Here is a 24285-nt window from a genome sequence, read left to right on the forward strand (position 1 = left end):
CCATGCCAGTTCTGCTCCCAGGCTTTGCTCCTGCATTTGGCAACAGAACAAGCAGCTACTGTGCCACCAGCCAGCAAGAGACCCTCACTGGAAACAAATGCTTTAATGTTGTTTTCCAAGTGATTGGCAAGATTGCACGTTATTCAACAATATTGCTAATGAAATTCCTTATTGATGTTCCAGCTGTGCTTTATCATCGCTGGGGAAATCTTGACTTAGCAAAGAAGCACTATGAAGTCTCTCTGAAGCTTGATCCTATGGCACCCGGGACCAAGGAAAACTACAACCTCTTAAGACGAAAACTGGAGCAATTGCAAAAGAAAGGCAGTGCCTGATGTTTCTTTTCAGGATGTCCGTGCATGCTGTTTACGATTAATGTTACATGGGTACTTTTGGCCATGTAAAGGATTCAGTCATTAGTTCTCAAAAATAATACCACCACCAGCACTGCACGCTTGAATGTCCAATTATGCCCTCCCACAGATCCCAACATTTCAGCTTGAGGGTTCATTTTATTTTCACTCTTGAACTGGTTTTAAAGTCCCTTAGAACATTTTTATAGGTATATGAAAGCAATGCAGGTGGAATTTCACAGCTTTCACTTGTAATTTGATATCTTCATCTGACTTTTTAGTAGCAGGATGGGTATCAGAAGGCAGTTTTATTTCTGAAAGTGATTCTTAAAGTGCAATTTCCTGTTTAAATCCTGATCTTTTTAAGTATGAAGAATATCTATCCACCTCAGTTTTATTACTGCCTTCTACTGCCCGTCCTGCAGAGCCAGTGGAAGAATGGATTCTCTGCAGCACGTCAGTCTACTCATGTAATTTGGGTTATGCCCTTGTCCTTGTTTCTGGCTCCACCCTGTGAAGTGTCAGATTTGTACAGGAGTAAATGAGGACAAGGATTTGACCATATATGTTTGTCAGCCAGTGTACTGCTTGAGTGGAGCAAATACTCCTAGACTAAGAGATTTTAGCAATCAGCAAAGGGAAAAGTGTGAGGCGGTAGAGGCGTCAGCTAGAGTTTCTGTTCTTGCAGGCAGCCTTATCGACCATAGACAACTTGGGCAACAAGTCAGAATTGCTTTAGCTCCTGCAGCAGGTCGGTGGTCTGAGTACAGTGTAGCATCTACAGGTGCTAATTCCTGTGTTCTCAGGCATTTCAGTGCTTTCTGGTTAAGGATATTACACCTTTCAGCTCCTATATTGTTGGTGAATAAGGAGAGAATTTCTGTAGAAAAAGTAACTGGGCAGACGACCTGACCTTGGCTGTTCATGTATTAACTGGAAGGAACTCAACTTCACCTTTGTCTCCTGTGGCTCATGTGTTTGCTGAAGTGGCAGTTAAATAAGCATAGCTGTTAATACATAAACTGATCACATTGAAGTGGGATGATTCAGAAACAATGTCACTTTTCAAAATATGCTATGCTTGAATACATGTTTAGACTCTGGCTGTCCAGAGTTGTTTTTCTTGTGCTAATATTTACATTCCTGCTTCAGGAAGTAGTCACATGTCTATTTATTTGTTAGGGTTTTTTGTTGTGTGTTTGTTTTGTTTTTAAATTGGAAGATTGCTATTGGATGTGAAAACTGAGGAACTTTACCTCTCTTTTCATGTTTATTCTTTCCGACTATGTCCCCCAGTTGATCAGTGCAGTATTTGCAGCTTTCCTAATTTGTCCAATGAATATTGTATGGGAGATTGTGTAATGTTCTCCATACACAACTCATGGATGTGTGGAACCATTTAAAGTGTCGGGGGAATGTCTGCCATAGGACAGGATGTTGCATGACCTTGCTGTCTGACCACTATGTAACCCTTCTACACCTATACTATGTTTTGAACCTACAAGAGGCTACTTTTACATTATAAATTTGCGTGGAAATGACAGTTGTTTCAAGAACCAAGTGTGTCTACAGAGCACACTGCAATACTGCAGAGCTGCCAAAGCATCCTCTGACAAAGCTAGTTTGGGTAGTACAAGTAGTGCAGCTACTTTAATGTAATGTTCTTGCCAGACTATAACTGTAAATCTAGCCAGCAAGGCTGTGGCAGTGTGGTGCTGTCCACAGATTTGGCTTTGGATGAATTAATATGCCTACATTATATAGGGTGTTGCCATACTGATTTTAGTTGAGGTACCAGAGGCACATATTTGTGCTAGTGCAGTGCTCCTCTCCTGCAAATACAGCCTTTTTCTCAGCAGGACAAATTAGTTCTGATAGGGTACTAAGTTGATGCAGTTGTTTCCATTTCTTCCGGTTTCTGGACAAAATCTTCAGAAACTAGTTTCTGAATATATTTGCAGGATATAAAGAAAGATGCTCTTTGATAAGTATCTGCACTGATCCAGCAGAACACTGGACCAGTATGGCTAGTCATCTTCTGATAACCAGCATAGTTTAGTCAGTACCAACTTTTGTATCGGAAACATGCTGAAATAGATACACCCTTCGGTACGAACAGCAGACTTTTTAAGGCTTTCCATACATGGCCTATTATTCATCAGATATAGAGAACACTTAGCTACTTCAGTCATGAGGTATGAAAGAGTTGGGGTCTGGCTGGATGAGCTAGTTTATAGCAGAAGATAAATGTGTTTAATATAATCAGGTCTTTTCTGTATATTTGGAATATGACATACTGAGTTTAAATTATTATTCTCCTCATGAAGTTCACATGCATCATTTTCCCTGTTGCCTGCCATATTAGCTTTACAGAAATCCACTAGTCAATACTATATATGGAGTATGAATTCTCTCTAGGTCATTATAAACCAAAGTTGTTGTAGGAATTCCTGTGTGGAAGTCAGTTTGTCCTACTCAAGAATCTTAGATGGAAGAGACATGCCAACAAATTGGATGTTTTGTTGGTATTTGAAAATAGTGTTTACTCTTCAATACAGACAACATAACTTCTTCATTAGTTTTCTGGCTACCTGTATATATTTTGTGAAGGTTTATTTGTTTTGTATCATTCTCAGTGCTACAGAAATTCAATGCGATTACTTGTATGATGGTAATAAGAAGGATACGCTTATGTTGAGCGTAATGTTGAGGCAGAATTGGGTTCAAAAGAAGCAACAAACGAGACAGCTTTTTTAATAAAAAATTCCTTAAGACTTTCAAGAATGTTAAATATTTTTTTACTTTATTTTCCAAAATACTTTGAGAGTGCAAATAATACAGTGAGTTTTATTAAAATGGTTATAATGTTAACCTTTTGCTTGTTTTTTCATACCTCATAACTGACTCCTGGAATAGTACAGAACACCCACCCTGGAAGAGAGAAAGGTGAAGAAAAAGTGGTTTTGTACGTAACTGTTGTTACAAACATTGTCTGGCTTTCCAGCGTGATGGATATTTTCCCCACGTTACTTTTCTATCATTGCTAATTACAGAAGATTAAAGTTTCCTGCTTATCAGATGGCCTGCTTGATTCTGTAGTGAAATTAGGAAACCTGGATACATTTTTTTTCAAAGATTGCTTGTTCAGATACAGTTCTGAGGAGATAATTACAGAATTATTCAATGCACAGAATGGAGTCAGAAAAATATTCACAATGACTGCTGCGGGTGACAGTCTCTTTTCACCAAAAACTTCCAAGGGAGTTCCCTAGCTGTATGTTTCTCTCATGTTTAGACCAATGCCATGTGCATGCATTTTCCTGTTACTTAATTTCATACTTAGGATTTAAATTTTAGAGATGTGGGTTGCGTGTGTGTGTTTATGAGCACTCCAGAAATAAAAATCTTCAATACTTTTGAATGGTTTGTTAAAAATACTGCGCTTATTCACTGGGAACTTCTTTCCTTCATATCTGAGATACCTGCATCTAAGCTTATTTGTTCTAGTTTCTCTGTATAGTCACTGGGGGGGGAAAAAAGGTAATCTGAAACACGATTCATCACCTAAAGAAAGCACCTTTAGGATGTGAGGCATCACGTACTTGAAGCAGGTATTCCTCTTCGCTAACTTCAAAGGCTAAGGTGATCAGCTCATATATATGAAGAAAATCTCCCTGCTGCTTTCAGTTTAAGTAATCGGGTCGCATACTCCTCTATCATTCTTGTACGTTATCTGCACCAAGAATATTAAAAGACTGGCATAGAAGCAAATTGGCGGGTACTTGCCTTGAGAGTCAGAGAGTTATAGTAGCTGGATGAGGGAGTGGGATGAGACAGGAGAGCTTTGGTTTCTGCAGGTAGTTAAATTTATATGGCTGATAAAGCATCCAAATGTCAAATCTCTGCCCACAGAAACAGAATGTTCAGGTCATTTGATCCATTGTTAGCTTGTCTATGATCAGAATAACTGGTAAGAACTTGGTATTGAATTGACTTTTGGAGTCCTTCACTTTGTTTTAAAAGCAATCTAAAGCAACTGTAAATTTGCAAAGGTGAGATTTTTTTCTTAAATTGAAGTTGCTATTTCAAGCTCTAGCTGTTAGAATGCTAAGTGTGATAGCATAGCCTGTTTCTATATGGTGAGAGGTTTTTAGTTTAAATATCTTTATATTTATTTGCTGGTTCCTGCTTGTGTTCCACATTTCATGTGAGCATAGGTACATTTACATACTTATCATTACCTGTAGATTCCCACGTGATTCTTGATTTGCCCTTTCACCGCATAGTGCTTCCTTCCACAGCTCTTGGTATGTCTCTTATCAAGTACGTGTTTATGAGGGCATGGTTAACTGGAAAAAGACTAAAAGTTGCTAGAAACAAAAGTGAGATCACAGGGTTGGATTTCTGTGACGTGAATGCTGAGGGAGCCAAACGTCTGTCGTGTACCACCACGAGCAGCAGGTACCACTAGTAACGGCCGCTTCAGACGGCGTGCTGGGCCCCACGATGATGCGAAGGGGTTGTACGTAGGTGTAATGTTATAAACGCAGCAACTGGGATCCGATGCTTTAAGGAAAAAGGACCGTACAGCCGCTCCGAAGAAGAGGATGCACGTAGCTGCGTGGGCTCTTGAGCACTGGAGGACCGATGACCTTCGTATTAGAAAGCTGCGGTGTCGTGGCATGGGTGTTCGGTGTGTGTCAGTGACGATATGTCGAGTGGTTCCAGGGCTTTTTAAAATAAGTATTTTTGTTAGAAAAAAATCCCTACAGATACTGAAATTGGTAGCTTGTGATTGCGGAGTTGAACAGTTTTTTAAATGTAGTGTTGAATCATTTAGATTGCCAATGGTACGTTCCAGTTTATTTTCAGCTGAGCAAGAAGTAAATACATTTGTAATGGAGCCGTGTAATAAAACTGCATTTTGCTATCTTTTTGCATAGATTTTAATTGTGATGATGGTGGTTATTTTTGCAGTGAGTTTTTTATTCAGGGTTCTGCTATAAGCTGGGAAGAAAATCTAACGGGTGTGGTAGACTGGTACTGTGAAGGCATTCTTCCCCTTTGAGTAACAGTTCAAAATCTTGATTCTGCACAAGCGTCTCGATGTTGAATGCGTATGCCTAAAAAGAAAAGCAGCACTTGAGGAAAGTGATGGAATACCTACCTCGTTAATTCAACCTCTAAAACAATAAACTATAGACCGAAAAGCAGGAGCTACTGCCCCCAACTCTGAGCACTCTTACCCTGCTGTAGAGCTGGAATAGAATTATTGAATGCTAATAAACAGTTTTATAACGGATGCAACCCGGCTTCCAACTTGCTGACCGGTCACAGAGGATGGACCGAAACCCAGACATGACTTGCTGTCCCCATAACCCGGCTACAGACTGGAGCATAAGGTTATCCTACTCCTACCCCTGCACTTTACAAGTTCTCTAAAAGTTTTAAAAGTTCCCCAAAAACCCGGTTTGCTGCCCGGGGTTGCGTTGCTCCATAGGCGTGCGTTACGGCCGCCAGGCCCCCCCGGCGCTGCCGCTGGGGGCTTTGGCCGAGCTCCCCGCGAGTCCCTCCCGCAGCCGGGGCGGCTCGGGCGAACGACCCCGGGACACCCCCGCCCCGTCCCGTCCCGTCCCGTCCCGTCCCGTTCCTCCGCGGACCCCCCCGGCCGCCGGGGGTAAAGGAGAGCGGGAGGGCGCTGAGGGGAGGCTCCGCCCCCTCCCCGCCGCCCCGCCCCTCCGCCTAACTCCCCGGAGAGGCGCCCCGGCCCGGGCAGACGGCGGCGGGTGCAGGCGGGAGCGAAGGCGCGGAGGCACCGGCAGCGCTGGCGGGTGAGCGAAGCCGGACGGGCCGCGGTCGCGAAGGAGAGGGGGTGGGGTAGGCGCTAGGACCCGCGTCGCCGGGGCGGGGCGGCCCGCCCTCGCCGCCACGTGACGCGGCGGCCCCGCGCGGTTCGAGCGGCCCGTGCCCCCTCCGCGCGCCCCTCCCCCCCCCCCCCCCCCCAATCGCCCGGCGGCGGCCGTTGGTCTGAGGCGTTTTGCGGGCTACCGCGCTGCGTTTCACCGCGGGTTCGGCCGGGGGCTCCTCCGCGGAGCTCTGGCCGGTGCTCCGCCTCCCCACACACTCACACCACCCCCGTCTAACAGCCGGTGGGCCGCGGGGCCGGTGTGTGTGGGTCGGCGGTGGTGTGACGTGAGGGGGCTCCGCCTCGCCGGTCTGCCGGCCTTCCCCCGCCGCGGGCCTTGTGCTGGTATCCAGGTGCTTCGAGCGTCCTCCGAGGAAAAGTGTTGGTCGTGACCCAAACACGCGGTTTAGTGAGCTTTACCCTGTAAGGATTAGTGACGTGGATTTGAAGAACCAATGTCTAAACCGGAGGGAGGACAGAAAGAAAATAGTTCAGGTATCGTAGGTGAAGCTGTGACAGCTGGTACCTGTATCCTTACAAGATAAAGAACGGTCATCTTTTTGCCTGCATTGTTTAGACCGGATCGTTTTGGGGTTTTTTTTGTTTTAGTTTTTATCCTCCTAAGGATTTCATTTCACTATCTCTTAATTTCCTGCTTTTTTTAATCCTCCTAAGGATTTCATTTCACTATCTCTTAATTTCCTGCTTTTTCTGTATCCTTTTCCATTTTAGAGTTATGTAAACCTTTTGCTTTTGAGCTAAGGCTCATTTAACCTGTGTTAACTCCAGACAATTAACTTCCTTACTTTTTGCTCCACCGCTTTTTTTAATTTGCTATTTCTGTAACTTTTGCCATGCTTTGAAAATATCGAGGTAGCAACTTACCTAGAGCTTAACATACAGAGGCACAACTATAAGTATCTCCATGACCAAGTTGTTTCACGTAGGGCTGTGTGAAGAGTGGACTTGGTTTATATATACTAGTTTAAGCAGGCGGTCAGCCTGGAAAAGCAATTTCTTGACAGTTAAAATTGTTCATTGTGTGACACACGCTATTAAGAGAGGCTTTAAATTTTGCATGTCTGAATGAAAAATGGGCATATTTCCATCTTTCTTCTCCCCCTCCCCTGAGAAAAGCCTTAAAAACCTATTCTGTGTTTGTAAAGCATATGTATCCTCAGCTAGCACTCATCTCCTGCACTTGCTCCATCATAGCCATCAAAGTCGTATGAAAACTAACGCGTCTTTTTATCTCGGCCTGTTAACAGCATTCTGTTGCCATCGGTAAATAAAAGCTAAATGGAACAGATATCTCTGTTACTGTCTGTCTTAAAACACAAATTGTCAAGGGCATTAACATGTTAAACAAAAAAAACGGACTTCCCATACATTGCTGATGTTTTAAAATCTGCACCCTATTGCTGACAAATATTAGCTATTTAATATGTGTGTCATACTTCATTTTGCTGGGGTTCTTGCAGCCCGTTCGCTCCTCACTTTCCAAATTACTGTGGTGTTCTGCATCAGTTTTGCAAGCAAGTTTCATTGAGCTTGTTCATGAGTTTGTTTTGAGACCGCTGGAATATTGAAGGAAGCTTTGCTTGGCCATGGAAGAGAGTGTGTCATGTTGTTGATGTCATCTGCTCCTTATAATTTTTCTTTTGGTGACTTCTTCGTATGTGTGATCAGGTTTTTTCTGATCATTTTCTCATACCAATTCAGGGTAGAAATACTGCTTTGAATGCTTCCTTTACTGCAGTGTCTGCTTTTTATCCTTTAGGAAGGATCATCATGTCAGTTTATGCTTTCCATAGCAGATTTTTGGCATGGAAAGCTAGGTGCCTCCAGAGAGTACAGAGCACAAACCAGGCCTGGTTTTGCACCAGCCATCCTGCTGTCTCTCCCACCCACTGTTAACGCTGAGCACAGCCTCTTCACTTGAAAAAAGTGTCATCTAGTGTTGGCTTTAGCCCTGCTCTGAGGGGGAGGCTGGGCTAGGTGACCTTCAAAGGTCCCTTCCAACCAACATTCCTCTGACTCTGTCTGTATGTTTTCATGACTCCCAGTAGTAATCCAACTACCTATTTCAAAAGAAGTTTCCTCTTGAAAATTACTTTCATCTGACTGCTGATGTAACCATGATTTTTGCCTGTTCTGCTGTTCATATAGTTGCGTTTGTTCTTGGGGAAATTTTGGGAAGTGAGGTTTATGTGACTGCCTTGCCTTACCTATGTTTTGAATTTGTGAGTGTAGGTACAGGCACAAAGGTGCAGTCATGAGGGCGTTGCGAAGTGAATAATAAATTCCAGAGGCATGTTGTGGCGTTTGCCTTCTGCTACTAGCTCTGGTACGCTTTTACTCTCTGATGGATTAGCTGGATTATTTTTCTATGTGATCATAAGCAGCATTAATAGTTACTGTTCGTAGCAAAAAATACACTTCATTTCACTGTAGTTTTTGTTACCTCATTTTTGGAGCAATGTACTCTTTTTCTATTCCTATTCAAGTCTTGTTGGATGTCTATAATGCTCTAAAAGCATATGCTCTTTGAACTTGAACCTGGTCAAATAATTTTCGTAATTCTCTTGATTTAAGTAGAATTGAATGTGAAACTTGCATGACGTTTTAAGTGACATGAACTGCTTAAGCAGAGAACATGTGCCATGATAGGATGCATTTTCTATATGAACTGATGCTACCTTTCTTTTTCCCATCTTTCAAAATATGTTTTGCAGCATTCTGACAGAGAGGGTATTACATAAATAATTTAGTAAGAGACAGGGGAAATGTATGGATGTAGTCATGTCACTGAGTTTGCTGATGTAATACCTTTTTCATTCTGTCTCTCTAAAGAGTGTGCTTAATACCTTTTTTTCCTCAAAAAATAGAACCATTCAAGCAGTCGTAAATCACTGTTCTTAAATGAAAATCTGTAACTATTTTAAATTTTCTTTTTCTTTTTCTTTTCTTTTTCTCTTTCACTCCAAAAGTTTAATTACACTTTATGGACCATGTCAGGTACAGCTCTCTCTTCCTCACTTCCAAAAAATCAATTAACACTAAAGAAGGACAGCCCGTACCGGGATAATACAATATTCTATTGATTTACCATTACAGTGTTTTTCAAGAATGCCCTTTACATTAAGATTTTTGGCCATTGTGATTTCTTTAAGCATGTCAGCTGTTTTGCTCTTGACATCTTGGGAAAGCATATTGAGTATCACTGTCACTCCTGATTTCTCTGTCTTACAAGACCTCTTTTACTTTGGAATTACCTGTATAACCACCTCCCTCTGTAGTGTTTTAACTGTAATTGCTCATGTCCTTTACTAACAGCCGGAGATACCATCGTATTGCTGATGTTCTGACAGAAGTTCTTGGCCACATAGAATCGCTTTTTCCTAATCCCTTCCCTGAAGCATTGCCTTTTTCCAGTGCTGTGTGTTGCTGCTCTAACTGTGAGGGATATCATCCCACCTGGGCAGGGCTTCAGCTGTGCCAGAATATCTGTCTCAGGACAATACTGCAATTTTAAATGTATGTGCTATCAAATAACACCAGAGTAATTACAAGTCTATTTTTCTTTATCTTCTTTCCCTCCACTCATTTTGTCTAGCCTGATACAGTCCCACAACTTTTACCGTAGTATAATTCAGGTTGGAAGGGTCCTGGGAAGTCTCTAGTCCAACCTCCTTATTCAAAGCACCTGGACCAGGCTTTATCCAATGTGTCTTGAAAACCTACAGGGATAGAGACTACACAAACCTTCTGGGCAGCTTGCTTTGATGTTTGTCTGCATCATGAAAACCCTTTTCCTTGAATTAAGTCGGGGCCTTTCTCTTACTTTGGTTTATACCTGTTTCTCCAACTCCCAGCTGCACCACTGTGAAAAGCCTTAGCTGCGTTTTCTGGGTAACTTCCTCATAGGTGTGGGAAGACTGCTGTTAGGTCACCCCAAAGCCATGTCTTCTCAAGTTGAACAGGCCCAGTTTCCTGAGCATCTTTTCGCAGAGCAAGTGTTCCTGCTCCATGACCATCAGAACTCACTGCAGTTTATCAAGATCTTCCTTGCATTGGGGGGCCCAGAACTGGACACAGTGTTGTAGGTGTGGTCTAATGAGCGTCAAATAAAGGTAGATCATCACTTCCCTCAGTCTGCTGGTTGTGCTCCTGTTAATACAGTGCAGGGTGCTCACCTTCTTTGCTGCTTTCTTTGTTCAGCAAGTTGTATTCATGAGTCTTAAGGTAAGGATGAGGAAGGTAAATCATTGAGACGTCAGAGGAAACGGGGATCCTGGCCAGCATCACCTTGACTGCTGTGCTGCACTTCTAGCTGAGTCCTGGCTCTCCAGCAATAGTCAGGGTTTAGCTTTCCTGTTAGCGGGGAAGGAGATGTAGATGTTTGTTTCTCATCACAGGTCTGAAACTCTCACTGTTACTTATGTTTTCCACAAGTCTCAGGAATAATTGTTGCCACTATGTTACTTACTGGTAACAATATCATGGACAATTCAAATAGTATTTTGGAATGGTAGTATAAAAGACTTCTCTTTTTCTCTGAAATATTTTTTGCTCTTGATCTGGACTCAGACTGCTATAGTTTTGCTCTTTTTATCTCTCCATATCCTGGGTATCAACCTGTACCTCTGCTGCTGCCTTCTGCATCACAGGGACTGAAAGTTGTGTGTATATCTAGTGAAATAATTCATTTAATACATTTTGTCTTCTCGTAGGCAGACCAGTTTGTGTGCAGGACTTTAAATAATTAAGGTTTTATTGCTTCTACTGACACACAGTACTGATATGAACTGTGGGTTTGTACCTCACCACTGTCCCCATCTTTCATCTACTTCTTTATACGACAGACTTGCATTTGGAGCGCAAGTTTCATTTGTAGCTGGCGGCAAGAGGTTCAGCTCATATCTCTTTACATCAACTGGTGAAGCCTGAATGACCAGCCTAGATCCCAAACTTTAGGAAATTAAAGTCAAGTGAGGTGAATATCCTCTGGTTCATAAGAAGTTATTAATAGCATTCTTTCTGAATTCTTTTACATTGAGCCCAAGTGTTTGTTGTTTAATTGCTTATTAAACAGGCTACAGTATGGACACTGACTTTTTAGCACTAAAATCAGTATGTAATTTTAATTATGCCTATGGATTCTATCCACTGCAAGTTCTCTAAATAACAGTTTTGTTGTTGCTTGGATCTCAGAATGTGTGAATTTCTCTAGAAATGAAAAGTAACAGGTTGGATATTATTTCCTATCAGGAGAGGCACAGTCCACATATACGGTAATATTGAAAGCTAGAAGGAAAATAGAAATAAACCAATTTTCTTCAACACATTGCTGAGAAAAATGATACTGGAAGTGAGACTAAGTAGTGAGTGAGAAATAAGGGTCTTGTTTGGTTTTGTGTTGGAAGACTGGTGATTGTGGTGGTTTTGAATGACACTTGGACCTAATGATGAACAGGGGATTCATGTTAGTTGTGATATGAGAGTAAGGCTATGACAGAATTTCATTAGCTAATAGCAACCTTAGAAGAAATAATGAGTTGTTTTAAAGTAGAGGGAAATGGTAGGTAGGTAGGCCATAGTACATAAAGGGCCCCACTTGAAGCTGTAATCCTCGTCTTTTATTTTCTTTTTATCCTCTAAACTCACTCTTTTAACTATTTTGTTGTCTTTGTCTTTTTTTAAGCTAATTTAACTAATTGCATGACCTGCAATTCACTGCAGGTGCTGGAGTAAAACATTTCAGATTCTGGTAGCACATAGTATGCACTTCAAGATCAAAGGCAAGTGACTAAGGCTGTTTAATCGTTGATTTAAGAGCTATAGTTGCAATTCCTAAACTAGAAGTTACAAAATAATTGGTATCACAAGAAGGCAAACTTGCAGGCTCAAGTGGTTTGCAAGTCCAGAAGTGCGATTGGAAGGTGTTGCCCAGTAAAGTAACTGGTTCTGTGTCAACATCTTTACAGGTGTCCAGTGAAGGGATATTGGCCCCTTCTTTGGGATCTCCCTAACTTCAGCTTGTAAGACACCGTGTGATTGCCCTTCCCTGTGCAGTCCATCTCCATGCTGCTAGGCACCAGCCTTCTGTTAGTCCTTCCGTGTAACTCCTGCCTCTCTTTTGTGATGACATTCTTCTGGCCTCTTTTTTATTTATTTTCCTGTGCTCAAGGAGTTACGGGGCTGTATGCTGGCAATACATGGAAGGAGTGCCAGAATATGCTCTCTTGTATGGATTTACCCAACCCAGCTCACCTGGACCAAGAGGACGTTGTTCTACAGTGAGGCGACAGGTTCTTGTCAGTGTTTCAGTCTGGGAAAAAATGGGAATTCTTCATGGGTTTTGTGAAAAGCTCATGGAAAAGGAAGAGAAATGTTGGGAGGCTAGAGAAGGGAATTAATAACATAAGCATCCATAGTAACAAATTGAAGAGAAAATTAATGGATTCAGATTTTTTATTACCGAGATCAGATTTAAGCTTGCCATAGGACTTGTTCAGAGATGATCTGTTATCAGAATATGTGCATGGAAAAATTAGAGGCAACTGAAGAAAGGAGTTTTAAGCAATAGTAGTTGGGTACAGATAATCAGATGAGGGATGAAAAAAAAAATTACTTGCCATGGTTGTCAGGTGAGATGTGATGGTCTTGGGTTTATAGACAGGAGTAGAAGAAGGATATAGGTATTAGGTTTCCATATTCCCCTGACTGCAGGTGCTCAAGGGAGATTGTGTTCTGAAGAACAGCTTAGGCCCAAACTTATTCTGGGCAAAGGAAGAACTCTAAAGAGGATGCAACAACCCTACAGAGATTAGAAAAGTGAGGGGGAAAGATTACTAGAGATTACTAGGTGGAAAGTGTAATCTTTGAGTGAATGTCAGCCTTTAAATATGTTCAAGAGTGTATATCAATTGCTATCGATTTTCTTTGAGGATATAGCTTAGAGAAGCCAACAAAACTTAGATTTTTCTGTAGAATGAGTAAGTGAGACTGAGCTCAATGTTGCATAATATTTTTGCTGAAAGAGGATGGAGTACAGCACATGTACAGAGTGTGGCACGTGTGCTTTGAAGGAACACTTTAAAACTACATCATTTTGCACAACGTTAAGTACTGCTTTGTCTTGTGTTGCCTGTGAGGTGTGGAGATACTGTTTGGGAAGTGTTATGTTTGGATGTGAGCACAGGAAAATACCTAAATCAAACTTAGATGGGATTGCACAGAGCTAAGCCTGCACTATATTATGAAAATGTATAAATAACTGAGAAAGTATATGAATGAGAGAAATGTTTCAACACAATTTATGGAATGGAGCCCCAGGCTTAATTTTGCCTTAGCTGAAAATTATGTAGGGAATAAATCCCAGCAGGACAGTTATCATACACATACACGTTTCACACATCAAAACACTAACCTGCTCCAAGCAGCACTGCTTGCTGTGATGTAGTTCAAATATACCGGCTGTGAAAACTTTCAGAATATGAATCCAGCCACTGGCCAAATCTTACTAAGGCTTTCTGAAGTTCGTTTCAAACATGAAAAGTAACACAAAGTTATATGCGTAGGAACTTTGGTCAAGAAGAGTGTCTTTGGGGAAGGTGATATGAAGGACTCTGAAAGAAGAATCTCTGCCTTCTGTGGACTCTGTAGATAGAAACCTGTTCTCCTGTTATCTCTAACAGGCGTCAAATTCAAAAGAGAATGAGCTTAAAATAAAATAAACATTTAAGATATTTAAATTATATTTTAGGTTAATGATTTATTTCTTTTGATTAAACTGTCCTAAGGCAGTGGGCTTATTTCATGATTGTGGTTCCAGACATAATAAATTTCTCGGTAATGTGATTATTTATGTAGTTATGTGAAGCTTTAGGAAACCTGCTTAGCAGAAACAAAACATCTTGGAGAAGACAAACAGGTGCAGTCAAGAGAGTAAAGAGGTTGTTGGTGTTTTTTCATCTTTCTAGTATGGGGCTTCTTAATGAGATGTACTGGCTGGCTGTTTCTTCCTCTCCCTTCTATTCTTGTTTATATTTACCTTTATCTTGTCGAAATATCATGAAATTTAGGTCAAAATATATCTGGATCCATCTGCTCATCTAGTCTGTTCTTTTACTGCTAGTAGTTGTTACATCTTTTAATTAAGTATGCCTAATGACAGTTTACTACATTAATGGGTGGCATCAAGTATCTTTAATTTTGTACGTGATGAACTTACTAATGCAGAGAAGGTGGGGGTTTTTCTAATTTCTATATATCAGAACAATGATTTAATCTCTTTAATTTGTCAAATTGTAGTCTACATGTCTTACCTGTAACTTCCATTTCACTGTTGTTTTAGGTGAAAACTCAGCTAAGCTCTAATTCAACTACCTTTACCAGACGTGTATTATTACCACAGTCATGTTATGAATACAGGAAATGTTTATTCATTGACCCAGTGATCCATTTCAGTTTTGAATCTTGTTAATTATTGTTGTTATTTTGGTATAAGAACTTTTGTGCTCTAAATCTTAACGACAGACTTAAAAAATTATGAAGTCCATGACTGACCTTTCAATTCTGTGTTCATCAAATATGTTTAAATTTTTAATTTTTATTTTGTTTTGGGGGGTTTGACCATCAACGTTGATGTAACCAGATTTTAAGCAGGGTCTGCAGAGTGATGCAGCAGATGCTTGACCTTGTAAGGTGTGATACTAGAAAGAAGGAACAGATGATATTGCCTTTAGGATAACTTGCCTTTCATGACCCTGCCAAATCAGGTAATTTGGTTTCACAAATTATGTGAATTTGACCTGACGACAGGTCAAAAATGAATCTATTGGGCTGATTTTTGAGATTATATATGGGATGGATCATTTCTTTGACATTCCTCCCCACCCCTCTCCAGTTCTCTACGCTAGCCCACTACGCCCATCAGCCCAAGTACATTATCAGCTGGATTTTTACTTTAGGTAGTAGTGATGCTTTGGGACTGCATTTAGGGAAAAGCGTTAGGAAATATTTTCGGTGACAGTGGAGCAGACGGTCTTAAGATTAATGATTTTTATGTCTTAGGGGAGTAAAGTCCCCAGTAATCTTGTACTTTTGTGATCTGTAAAAACTCCACCATATTAACAGCATGTGTGAATTTAGTATTTACTTAGACAGCTCTTCTTGGATCCCAACACTGATTATTTCTGTGTTGTGGGCAGCACTGCTGCAGATATAACTTTTGTAGCATGTTGTCCGAGCTAGCACAATATAATCCCTTAACTATGTTTCTAAGAAACATGTATTAGCTTACATTGTTCTTTTTGATAAAACCTATGGCATTGCTTTGGATTACACCTGTATGCATGTGTAACAATTCACCTGTGAATCTCCAGTGAGATCACATATGCTGAAAACAGTCTGTGAACAAATGTATGTGCAAGACTGTTTCCTGTATGTCTAGAAAAATAGTAGTATATCTTGGCTACAGTTGCCACATTGACAGCTTGGAGGAAAACTGCATGAGGGTATAGATTTTCAATTATTCTGTATCAAAGTAATTTATCTCACCAGCTTGCTATCAATAGAACAAATAAAATAAAGCATATGCCTATAAACCAAATATATTTTATATTTTAAAAACCTGTAATAAATAGCAATTATTTCAGAACTATTTGGGATTAAAAAGTCTCATATCTGTGATCTCAAAACAGTGTTTGTGAAGAAAAATAGACAAAACCAAGAGAAGGCTTGGTTTTTAGATTCAGATTTATAGCTGCCTTATGTACAGTACATAAAACAGGATGGCCATCTTGGAAACCCTGAAGGATGCAAGTGGGCATAGCTTTCTACCCAAGAAGCAGAAGCTTCGGAGAGGGAATGGTAGCAGTGAACTGGGCAGCTATGCTTGAGGCTGTGGCAGTGCAGTCCTGGGTTGTTCTCGCACTTTGTCTTCTTTCAGTGCTTTTATCAGCCAAAGATGTACAGCTGGCCTGGCACTGCTGCCTTTGAGCCAGCCATACCTTGTGAGTGCCAGATCTGACCAAAGCCAGCTTCAGGACTAACAACAGCCTTTGACTGTGCCACCTCCTAGAAAGTAGAAAAATTAGATTCATGCCCTTTGTCCCAAGGGCTCTAACCCATGTCTCTTAGGAGCTTTTGGTCTTGTTTGGCCTTTTGAAGCTGGATCACCGTGCAGAAAGCAATGCAGGATTTGTGGGGTCAGAGATAGTTCAATGTAGTGCCTTGGGATTGTATCTTTGTATTTGGGAAGCACTGTGTGAAGTGGGAATGGGTGGGAATCCAACATTTCATTCTATCTTTCCAGGAGGTTTATTTGGGAAAATAAACGTCAGAAATCATGTAATTGCTTAATGTACCACCTGTAAACAGGCAGGGAGTGGGATCTAGAAATCTCCACTTGAGGTAGCAGGAATCTAATGGCTGGAGCACAGAATCAGTTTCTTGCAGACTCTCTCTCTCCATTAGTCTAGCATTACTTTCCATGCATAGCATATAAATCAAACTGCCTTTTAGTTTTACTTTTTAAAGGAGACCTAAAAGATTGTCTTATCCAGTTCCCTGGCAAAGGGCAAGTTTGGCAGTAGTAGTGTTATTTCTGATAGGGATTTGACTGACTTGCTGTTGAGGATAGTCAGCAGTGAAGGATTCCCAGCCTTCCTGGATGGTCTAGGCTTTTGCTGGGTATTGTGCTTACCAGTAGATGGTTAGTCTTTCCTAATGTCCATCTTTAGAATTTAAGCTCATTGGTTCTTCTGTCCAAGTAGATGCAGAATGAAGCTTGCTGCCTCTCTTTTTCTACTACAGTATGTTTTCATATACTTAAAGGCATGACCCTATTTTCTCTAAAATAAGTGATTTCTCTAAAATAAGAGACAGTACAGTCTCTTCTGCCCCCCATAGATTGTGATTTCATGACCTATGATTGCTCTCTCTTCTTTCTGTCCAACTGATCATATTTCTCTAGAAGTATGGTGCTCAAAACTGGACATACTACTCAATTTGTGACCAGATCATAGAAGGAGATTATGTTCACGTGTCTTACTAGTGATGTGCTTATTTTTATGTAAAAGTTAGGGGTTTTTTTCCCCAAGAGTACCACATTGTTGACTCATGTTGAGTTCATGATCGCTATAACTGCCAAATCTCTTTCTACAGAACTGCTGTTATGCTAATCTTTCCCCAGATTTTGCTTATGCAGTTGATGATTCATGACTAATCTTGGAACTCTGCACTGGCCTTACTTGAATGGCTGCTGCAGAGCAGCAGTTGTGCAGGGGCTTGCAACTGTCTTGTCAGCCTTGTGCACCGCCTTTTGCGTTGTGGTATTGCCTGCATCTTTCACACCTTTGAGTATTTTCATTACCAGTATTTCCCTGCTGCTGGAATGCTGAACATATGTCCAGTTTGAGATGAACGTCTGATAAATATTAAACATCTTTCTAAACAGATTTTTACCTAAGTACCAACAGTTCTTGTTAAATCTTGATATTCCCACCAGCAAGCTAGAAAAACATGAGCAACAGTGTCAAAAGTTCTACCAAGGTCAAGATAACTAGTATAGATCAAGGTAGATGATTGTTTTTCAGCATCCGCATATCTTACCAGCTCTAGAGGTAGGACGCTACCTCTGTGTGTATTCTAAATACTGGGTTTTATTACTAGAAGGTCTGCATCCCTTCTTTCTTCCATAGGAGCTGACGTTGGAAATAGTGGGTGTCTCCTAGGTCTGTCTTGGCAGTCTTTTCCTGATCAGCCTCTCCTGCTGAGCGCAGGTCAGGCAGGAGATGTCAAGCTACTCTGCTGAGCATCTCTAGACAGACCTTTTTGACCTGTATATTACTTTACCAGTTGTACTTCTGCTCCTGTTCATGTCAAGTTTATGCATATTCTGATTCAGTGACCACTGAATATTTGTATCTTTTGGGAGAAAGGGGTCCTTAAAGACCTGGGGTTTTTAGTATTTTCCCTTTTAAAAAGGCATGAGGGGATAGGGAGTCGTAAAATAATTGACACTTTGTTTTACAGAAAACTTCTGGTATTTGTTTTATTTTTTTGTTGTTGGGGGGGTTTTTGTTCTGAAATGCTGAAGAAGCTGGAGAGAACAAGTGGTGTTGGTATGCTAAATAAATCATGCATGTAAAACCTGTCTGAACTCCATTAGCCCACCAGACTTAGGTAGTCTCTTTTAAAAATTATTTGTTTATGTTAACATCTGTTTAAATCAAGCAATTGGGAGAAAAGCTCATTTTTATTAATTACTCAGCATCCCTCTTCACAGGCTTCAGCTTTTTTTTCCTGCTTTCCATAACTTTTTTTTCATTATGTGGGGTTTATATGGGGGTTATGTTACCTGATAGCAGTATTCAAGGTTGTGTTCCTTGCCTGTCTTCCTTTTAGGTGATTTGATCTTCTATCATCAAAAAGCTGGCCCCCCATAAATCAGTTGAGAGGTAGTAAGTGCCTTGCTGGAGCATAGGGATCTCCTCCAAACATTGTCTATGGATCCTAGATATGTGTTCACCTGAAAATAATTTGTATTTCAGTGTTAGCCTTTTTATTCTAGCTTTACAATCCACAATGGTTGGACTGAAAGCTGAAAGCCCCATACCTAATAGAAGTCCTTATATCTTACTGAAAAAATATTGGAAGACAATATGACTTTTGGAAAGTCTGCTGTAGAAAACTAATGCATAATTAGTGGAAGGGAAGCGTCAGTCTGAATATGTTTTTACAAAATGAATTATAAATATCTTGACTATGTCTTCCTCTGTTTTTTTTATACAGAATTTTCTTCCAAAATAGACTTCAGAACCTTTTGATTTTGCATAACAAGCTTATGACTCTTCTTTAAAAAGTTCAGGATTCTTTCACTAACTTATTTGAAAAGGTCTATTTTAAAAAAAACGTAGCACAACTTAAATCTTATACCAGTTGATCTAACTGTCTGCCCTAATTCCATTTGCATTTTGAAATAAGCACCAAAAGCTGAGAAAGCTTTCATTCTCTTATGCCCATTATCTAAAGTTTAAAGCAAATAAATACATGTACTTTCTCATTATTTTAATGAAATACAGGTCACCAGTTCTGACTCTTTGCATCTTCCATGAATTTGTCAATTTTTTTATTTGCACTCTCTTGCTGACGGAGTGGAAGGAAGGGAGAGACTGATATTATTGATATTTATTTGATATTTAATTTTTTATTTAGTGTCTTGGAGATCCAAGGAGTTCCAAACAATAATAAATCAAAATCACTCCCCTCTATTTTCAGTGGAACTGTCATAATAACCAATTAATACAGCCCTAGACTGGGCAGAAAATTAGTGATTAGCCAGTACAAAAATTGATTGTAATTAGCTAAATATTGGTGTAGAAGTCACCAGTTAAAGCCTTTTTGCCAAAGAGGTGTAGGATTTAGCTTGCTCGAAGTACGGATATACAGCAGAATTTTTGCTTTGGTTCAGGCCTTTTTTGACTTTGACTAAGGGATGAAGGCTTTTAGACACCTCAAGTTTCATTTTTAAAATGACCTGTCATTGTCAGTTAACTGATGATGTGTCAGTTAACCACAAAAATCATCTGTGTGTATCCCTTCCCGTAATTTTCTATGGTTCCACTTCTTTTGAAGTATTACTGCCCTAAAATCAAAGCGCGCACACACAACTGCAGAGCATTTTAGAAATATACGGCGTTATTCTGGTGACACCAGGTGTTGAAAGTAAAAAATGTAATGCATTATGTATTCAGAAGCATGCCTTTATTAATTGATAGTTATCCTGGGGTAAACAGCGAACTAGTGAAGGTTTGTAATTTGAAAATAATTTGAGTTACCTACTTTAAAAAAAAAAGTTCACATGCTGGAAATGAGAAGTGATTTTTTTCATAACCTGTCTTTTTAAGCCATATAAAAAAGACAAAATTAAATTCTTGTAGTTTCTCTTCTTCCTATGGATTAAGTAATGCAGTGTTTCTTGGTTTACATCTAGTGTAACTCTCACTAATTTTATTATTTAATTTTTCTTCAGTTAATTAGCATCACTAAGTTAGTATTTGTTTAAAGAATGCTGAAGTAAAATTAACTGGCATTTCCAAATGCCCCGTGATACTTGTTTGTCAAATCTGGAAGAAATGGTATTCAGAATAATAACATATTCCTGTATTTGGGGATTGGGGGTTACCAGAGATTGCCATACAGCATATTTGGGTGGCGGGAGTGGCATTGGGAGGGCAGTGATTGATTTGCTCAAGAGCTGAAAGCCAAGTTGGACTATGCAGTTTATTAAATAATGTTATGTGCATTTTCAATATTGAATGGATAATGTTTATCTTCAAAATTTTCAGTTAATATAATCTTAAGGCCAAAAATGTGGTATTTGATTAATCTGTAAAATCATTCCTTCCTATTTGAGCTTTCCATTGTGAAATGTATTTGATGTGAGGGTGTACAAGTGTTCACCCAGAACTATGTTTTGAAATTCCCAGGCCATAGCTGCTATAAGCCAAGACCTTTCAGTGGAAGCAGTCTGTTTTTAAAAGCATGGTGCTGACTTCTCTATGGTATTTAGTGAAGGTTCTTCTCTTTAGTTGTGGCATAAAAATAAATTATAAATGGTGATTACAAATTTGCTTTAAATTAGGAGGAAAGTTGCTAACAAGAAGAGCAGTTGGTTTTATATCATATATCAGTTTGTGCTGAGAGGAGGTATGTGTTGAAAATGTCTGTTGATCCCAATGCAAGAAGTTTTCACTTAGATAGAGAAGTCTCAGGGCCTGCTATTCCTGTCCTACTCATCCTGTTCACTGACACTGAAATTGGAAAAAGTAAAGCATAAGGAAGTGAACTGGAGGATATTCTATATACTGCTGGGTATTTGGGACCTATTTGGAAAGGTGGGATCTCAATAAAGCAGAGAAATAAAATAAAGCCCATTGCAGCAGGTATGAATTGCTTTCTCATTTCCAGAGCAAACCCTAGAAAAGGGTGAATATCGTGTTTCCGTTGTCACTTCTGCCTTGCATCCCATGATATAGGCAGTGGATACTAGTTTGGCAGTTACCCTTTTCATGCTGAAATCTGTGCATCCCGTTTGGTCTGCTCTGTTGACTGCTAATGTAGCCAGTTTAGCCATGCTCTTCTCTCACAAATTTGTCCCATGTTTGGGGGGTGTGAGGAGGCTGTTGTGGGGAGATACTAAAGCTAATTGGAGGATATGCTAATTTATACTTGAGGCTTAATTACCTTTGTTTGGTATCAGTTCCAGTCCTAAACTGGCTACATCTTAAGATCTAGCTTGAGGCATTCAGAACATTTTATATTGTAATATTGCCTTGTCTTCTCTCCATGCCTCTTTTCCCAGCACAAAGTCTAGATTGATGGATAGGTGTAGTCGGACACTCTCCTAGATATTTGAATGCCTTAAGGTATGTGAGTTTGCTCTGATGTGCACCCAAAGTAAGTTTGAAGACTTATGTCCCTAGAATACTCTTTTTATCAGAAAAAGAAATGCTTTTTCAGCTACTTTGTATGTTGTCATGATGGAGGAACGTATTGCAGATGGAAACCACGTGGTTTGTAGAAGTAAAATCATTCACGAAATTACTTGGCACTGGAAAATATGAAACTTTTAGGCACACAGGACCACCTTTGAGTCATTAAATACAGACATCCGTAACTGCAGAAAAAGAAGCAATAGATGCTTGTCCTAAGATAATGCAGCTCACACAACTGTGAAATACACAGTCTGTATTTGCAAGTCTAAGCCATTCCATCTCTTTGATTTTAACCCTATAAAATAGATTGATCAAGGAAACAAACAGCTTTCCCATCTGTGCACTTGTTGAACCTTTCTTTGATGTTTCTGACAAGGTCACTTTTTTGTGATTTTTCTAAATGAGATTTTACTGATACCTTTTCTGATGTCTCCAGTGTTTCCTTGAAATACTTGTTCCAGTTGTGCTGCCCTCTTAAAACCATGTCATCTTGGTAGCTGGCTGGCACAGGTGTCTCTTGTAGCTGATGAAGACAATGTCCTGTGCTGGTATTTACTTCCAACATCCATGTCCTCATTCATGTGAGAAGAGGGAGATCTCTGAATGGGTTTGGTTGAAAAATGAGCATGTGAATTTGAGGACTGCAAAACACACATGATTCTTCTTGAGTATTATTATTGTCTCCTGGCCTACAGCTTGGTTTTGTTCACTCATCATTCCGCAATTTACCAAAATATACAGGAGTATTTCCTTTTATGACAAGGTCACCCATCTAGTTGACCAAGGGAAGCCAGCAGATGTGGTGGGTTTGGATTTTAGCAACGCTTTTGATACTGTCTCTCGCAATGTTCTTCTGGATAAACCATCCAGCACGCAGCTAGAGAAGTCCATAATACATCGGGTGAGCAATTGGCGGACGGGTCGGGCTCAGAGAGTTACAGTAAATGGGGTTACATCAGGCTGGTGGCCTGTGGGATTCCCCAGGGCTCAATTTTAGGGGCAGTGCTCTTCAATGTTTCTATAAATGACCTGGACACAGGAATCAAATGTACATTAAGTTTGCTGATGATACTAAACTAGAAGTAGCTGTGGACTCCCACAAGGGTAGCGAGGCCTTACAGAGAAATCTGGGTAGACTAAAGAGCTGGGCAATCGCCATCTATATGAAATTTAACAAGAGCAAGTGCCAGATTCCCCACCTGGGATGGGGTAATCCTGGTTATACATACAAACTGGGAGGCGAGAGGCTGGAGAGCAGCCGTGGGGAAAGAGATCTGGGGGTTTGGGTTGATGGCAAGTTGAATATGAGTCAACAGTGTGCCCTGGCAGCCAAAAGGGCCAACTGTGTCCTGAGGTGCATCAAGCACAGCATTGCTAGCCGGTCAAGGGAGGTGATTGTCCCACTCTACACCACACTGGTGCGGCCTCACCTCGAGTCCTGTATGTAGTTTTCGGTGCCTCAATATAAGGACATCAAACAGAGTGTGTCCAGAGGAGGGCAACCAAGGTGGTGAAAGGTCTTGAGGTCAGGACTTAACAAGAAGTGGCTGAGGTCACTTACTTTGTTCACCTTGGACAAGAGAAGGCTGAGGGGTGACCTCATCACAGTCCACAACTTCCTCAAGGCGGGCAGCAGAGCAGGAGGTGCTGATCTCTTCTCTCTGGTGACCAGCGATAGGACACAAGGAAATGGAATGAAGCTGCATCAGGGGAAGTTCAGACTGGACATTAGGAAAAAGTTCTTCACCAAGAGGGTGGTCAGTCACTGGAACAGGCTTCTCGGGGAAGTGGTCATGATACCAAGCCTGTCAGAGTTCAAGGAGCGTCTGGATGATGCTCTTAGTCATATCGTTTAGTTTTAGGTAGTCCTGCAAGGAGCAGGGAGTTGGACTCCATGATCCTTATGGGTCCCTTCCAACTCAAGATATTCTATGATTCCTTCATTGCCTTCAAGTGGTGAGTCCCCAGAAGTTCTTGTCAGTGGTCCCTAAGCATATGTTTCTGCACTTTGTATCATTAAAAGCCATCTTATTTCAATTACGCAGCTCATAGGTCATCTAATATGTCTGTAGCGTGAACCAGTCCTCCTCAGGATGCATCACGCACAGTTGTGGTAGGCACACAACTACTTGCTGTAGCAAGACCACTAATCAATAACATCAGTTCTGGAGGAATATGACCAGTAACTTCTGTCTGTGCTTATTACTCCTTATTTTAAAGTAGTCCATTGTAGTCATCCTTTAACTCCTTATTCATATACAGTTCTTCCCTGTAACTTGGTCTGGAGATATCTTCACTGCATATTAAATAAAGTATTTACTCAACTCCAAGTCCATTGCATTATCCTTGTCGAAGGAGGTTGTTTTAATGACATTGGCCTGGCTTTTTTGCATTCGGAACCACGTTACAAATTGTTCCCCTTCTCATTTACTTCCAGTACTTGATTCTGTTCTTCCTTTATCAAGTTAGTAACAGAAATTCCTTCTCAAAGGTCACTGAAAAGAGGCTGCACAGCATGTAT

General features: G+C 40.5%; 2 protein-coding genes across 5 annotated transcripts in view; both read left to right on the forward strand.

Annotated features, from left to right (window-relative positions):
* Positions 1-5428, forward strand: part of TMTC4 (transmembrane O-mannosyltransferase targeting cadherins 4) — a 59157-nt gene extending 53729 nt beyond the window's left edge. For all 4 annotated transcript variants that reach the window (XM_049815970.1, XM_049815969.1, XM_049815971.1 and 1 more), the window contains one exon: positions 184-5428. In XM_049815970.1, coding sequence (XP_049671927.1) covers positions 184-335 — 152 coding nt within the window. In that variant the 3' untranslated portion in view covers positions 336-5428. The remainder of the gene's footprint in view (positions 1-183) is intronic.
* A 711-nt stretch (positions 5429-6139) lies between these two features.
* The window catches only part of GGACT (gamma-glutamylamine cyclotransferase), a 31918-nt gene continuing 13772 nt past the window's right edge, over positions 6140-24285 (forward strand). Inside the window, exon 1 of the mRNA XM_049816093.1 lies at positions 6140-6184. The gene's annotated coding sequence lies outside the window, so the exon portion shown is untranslated. The remainder of the gene's footprint in view (positions 6185-24285) is intronic.

The sequence above is a fragment of the Accipiter gentilis genome, chromosome 13, assembly GCF_929443795.1.
Source record: "Accipiter gentilis chromosome 13, bAccGen1.1, whole genome shotgun sequence".
NCBI lineage: Eukaryota > Metazoa > Chordata > Aves > Accipitriformes > Accipitridae > Astur > Astur gentilis.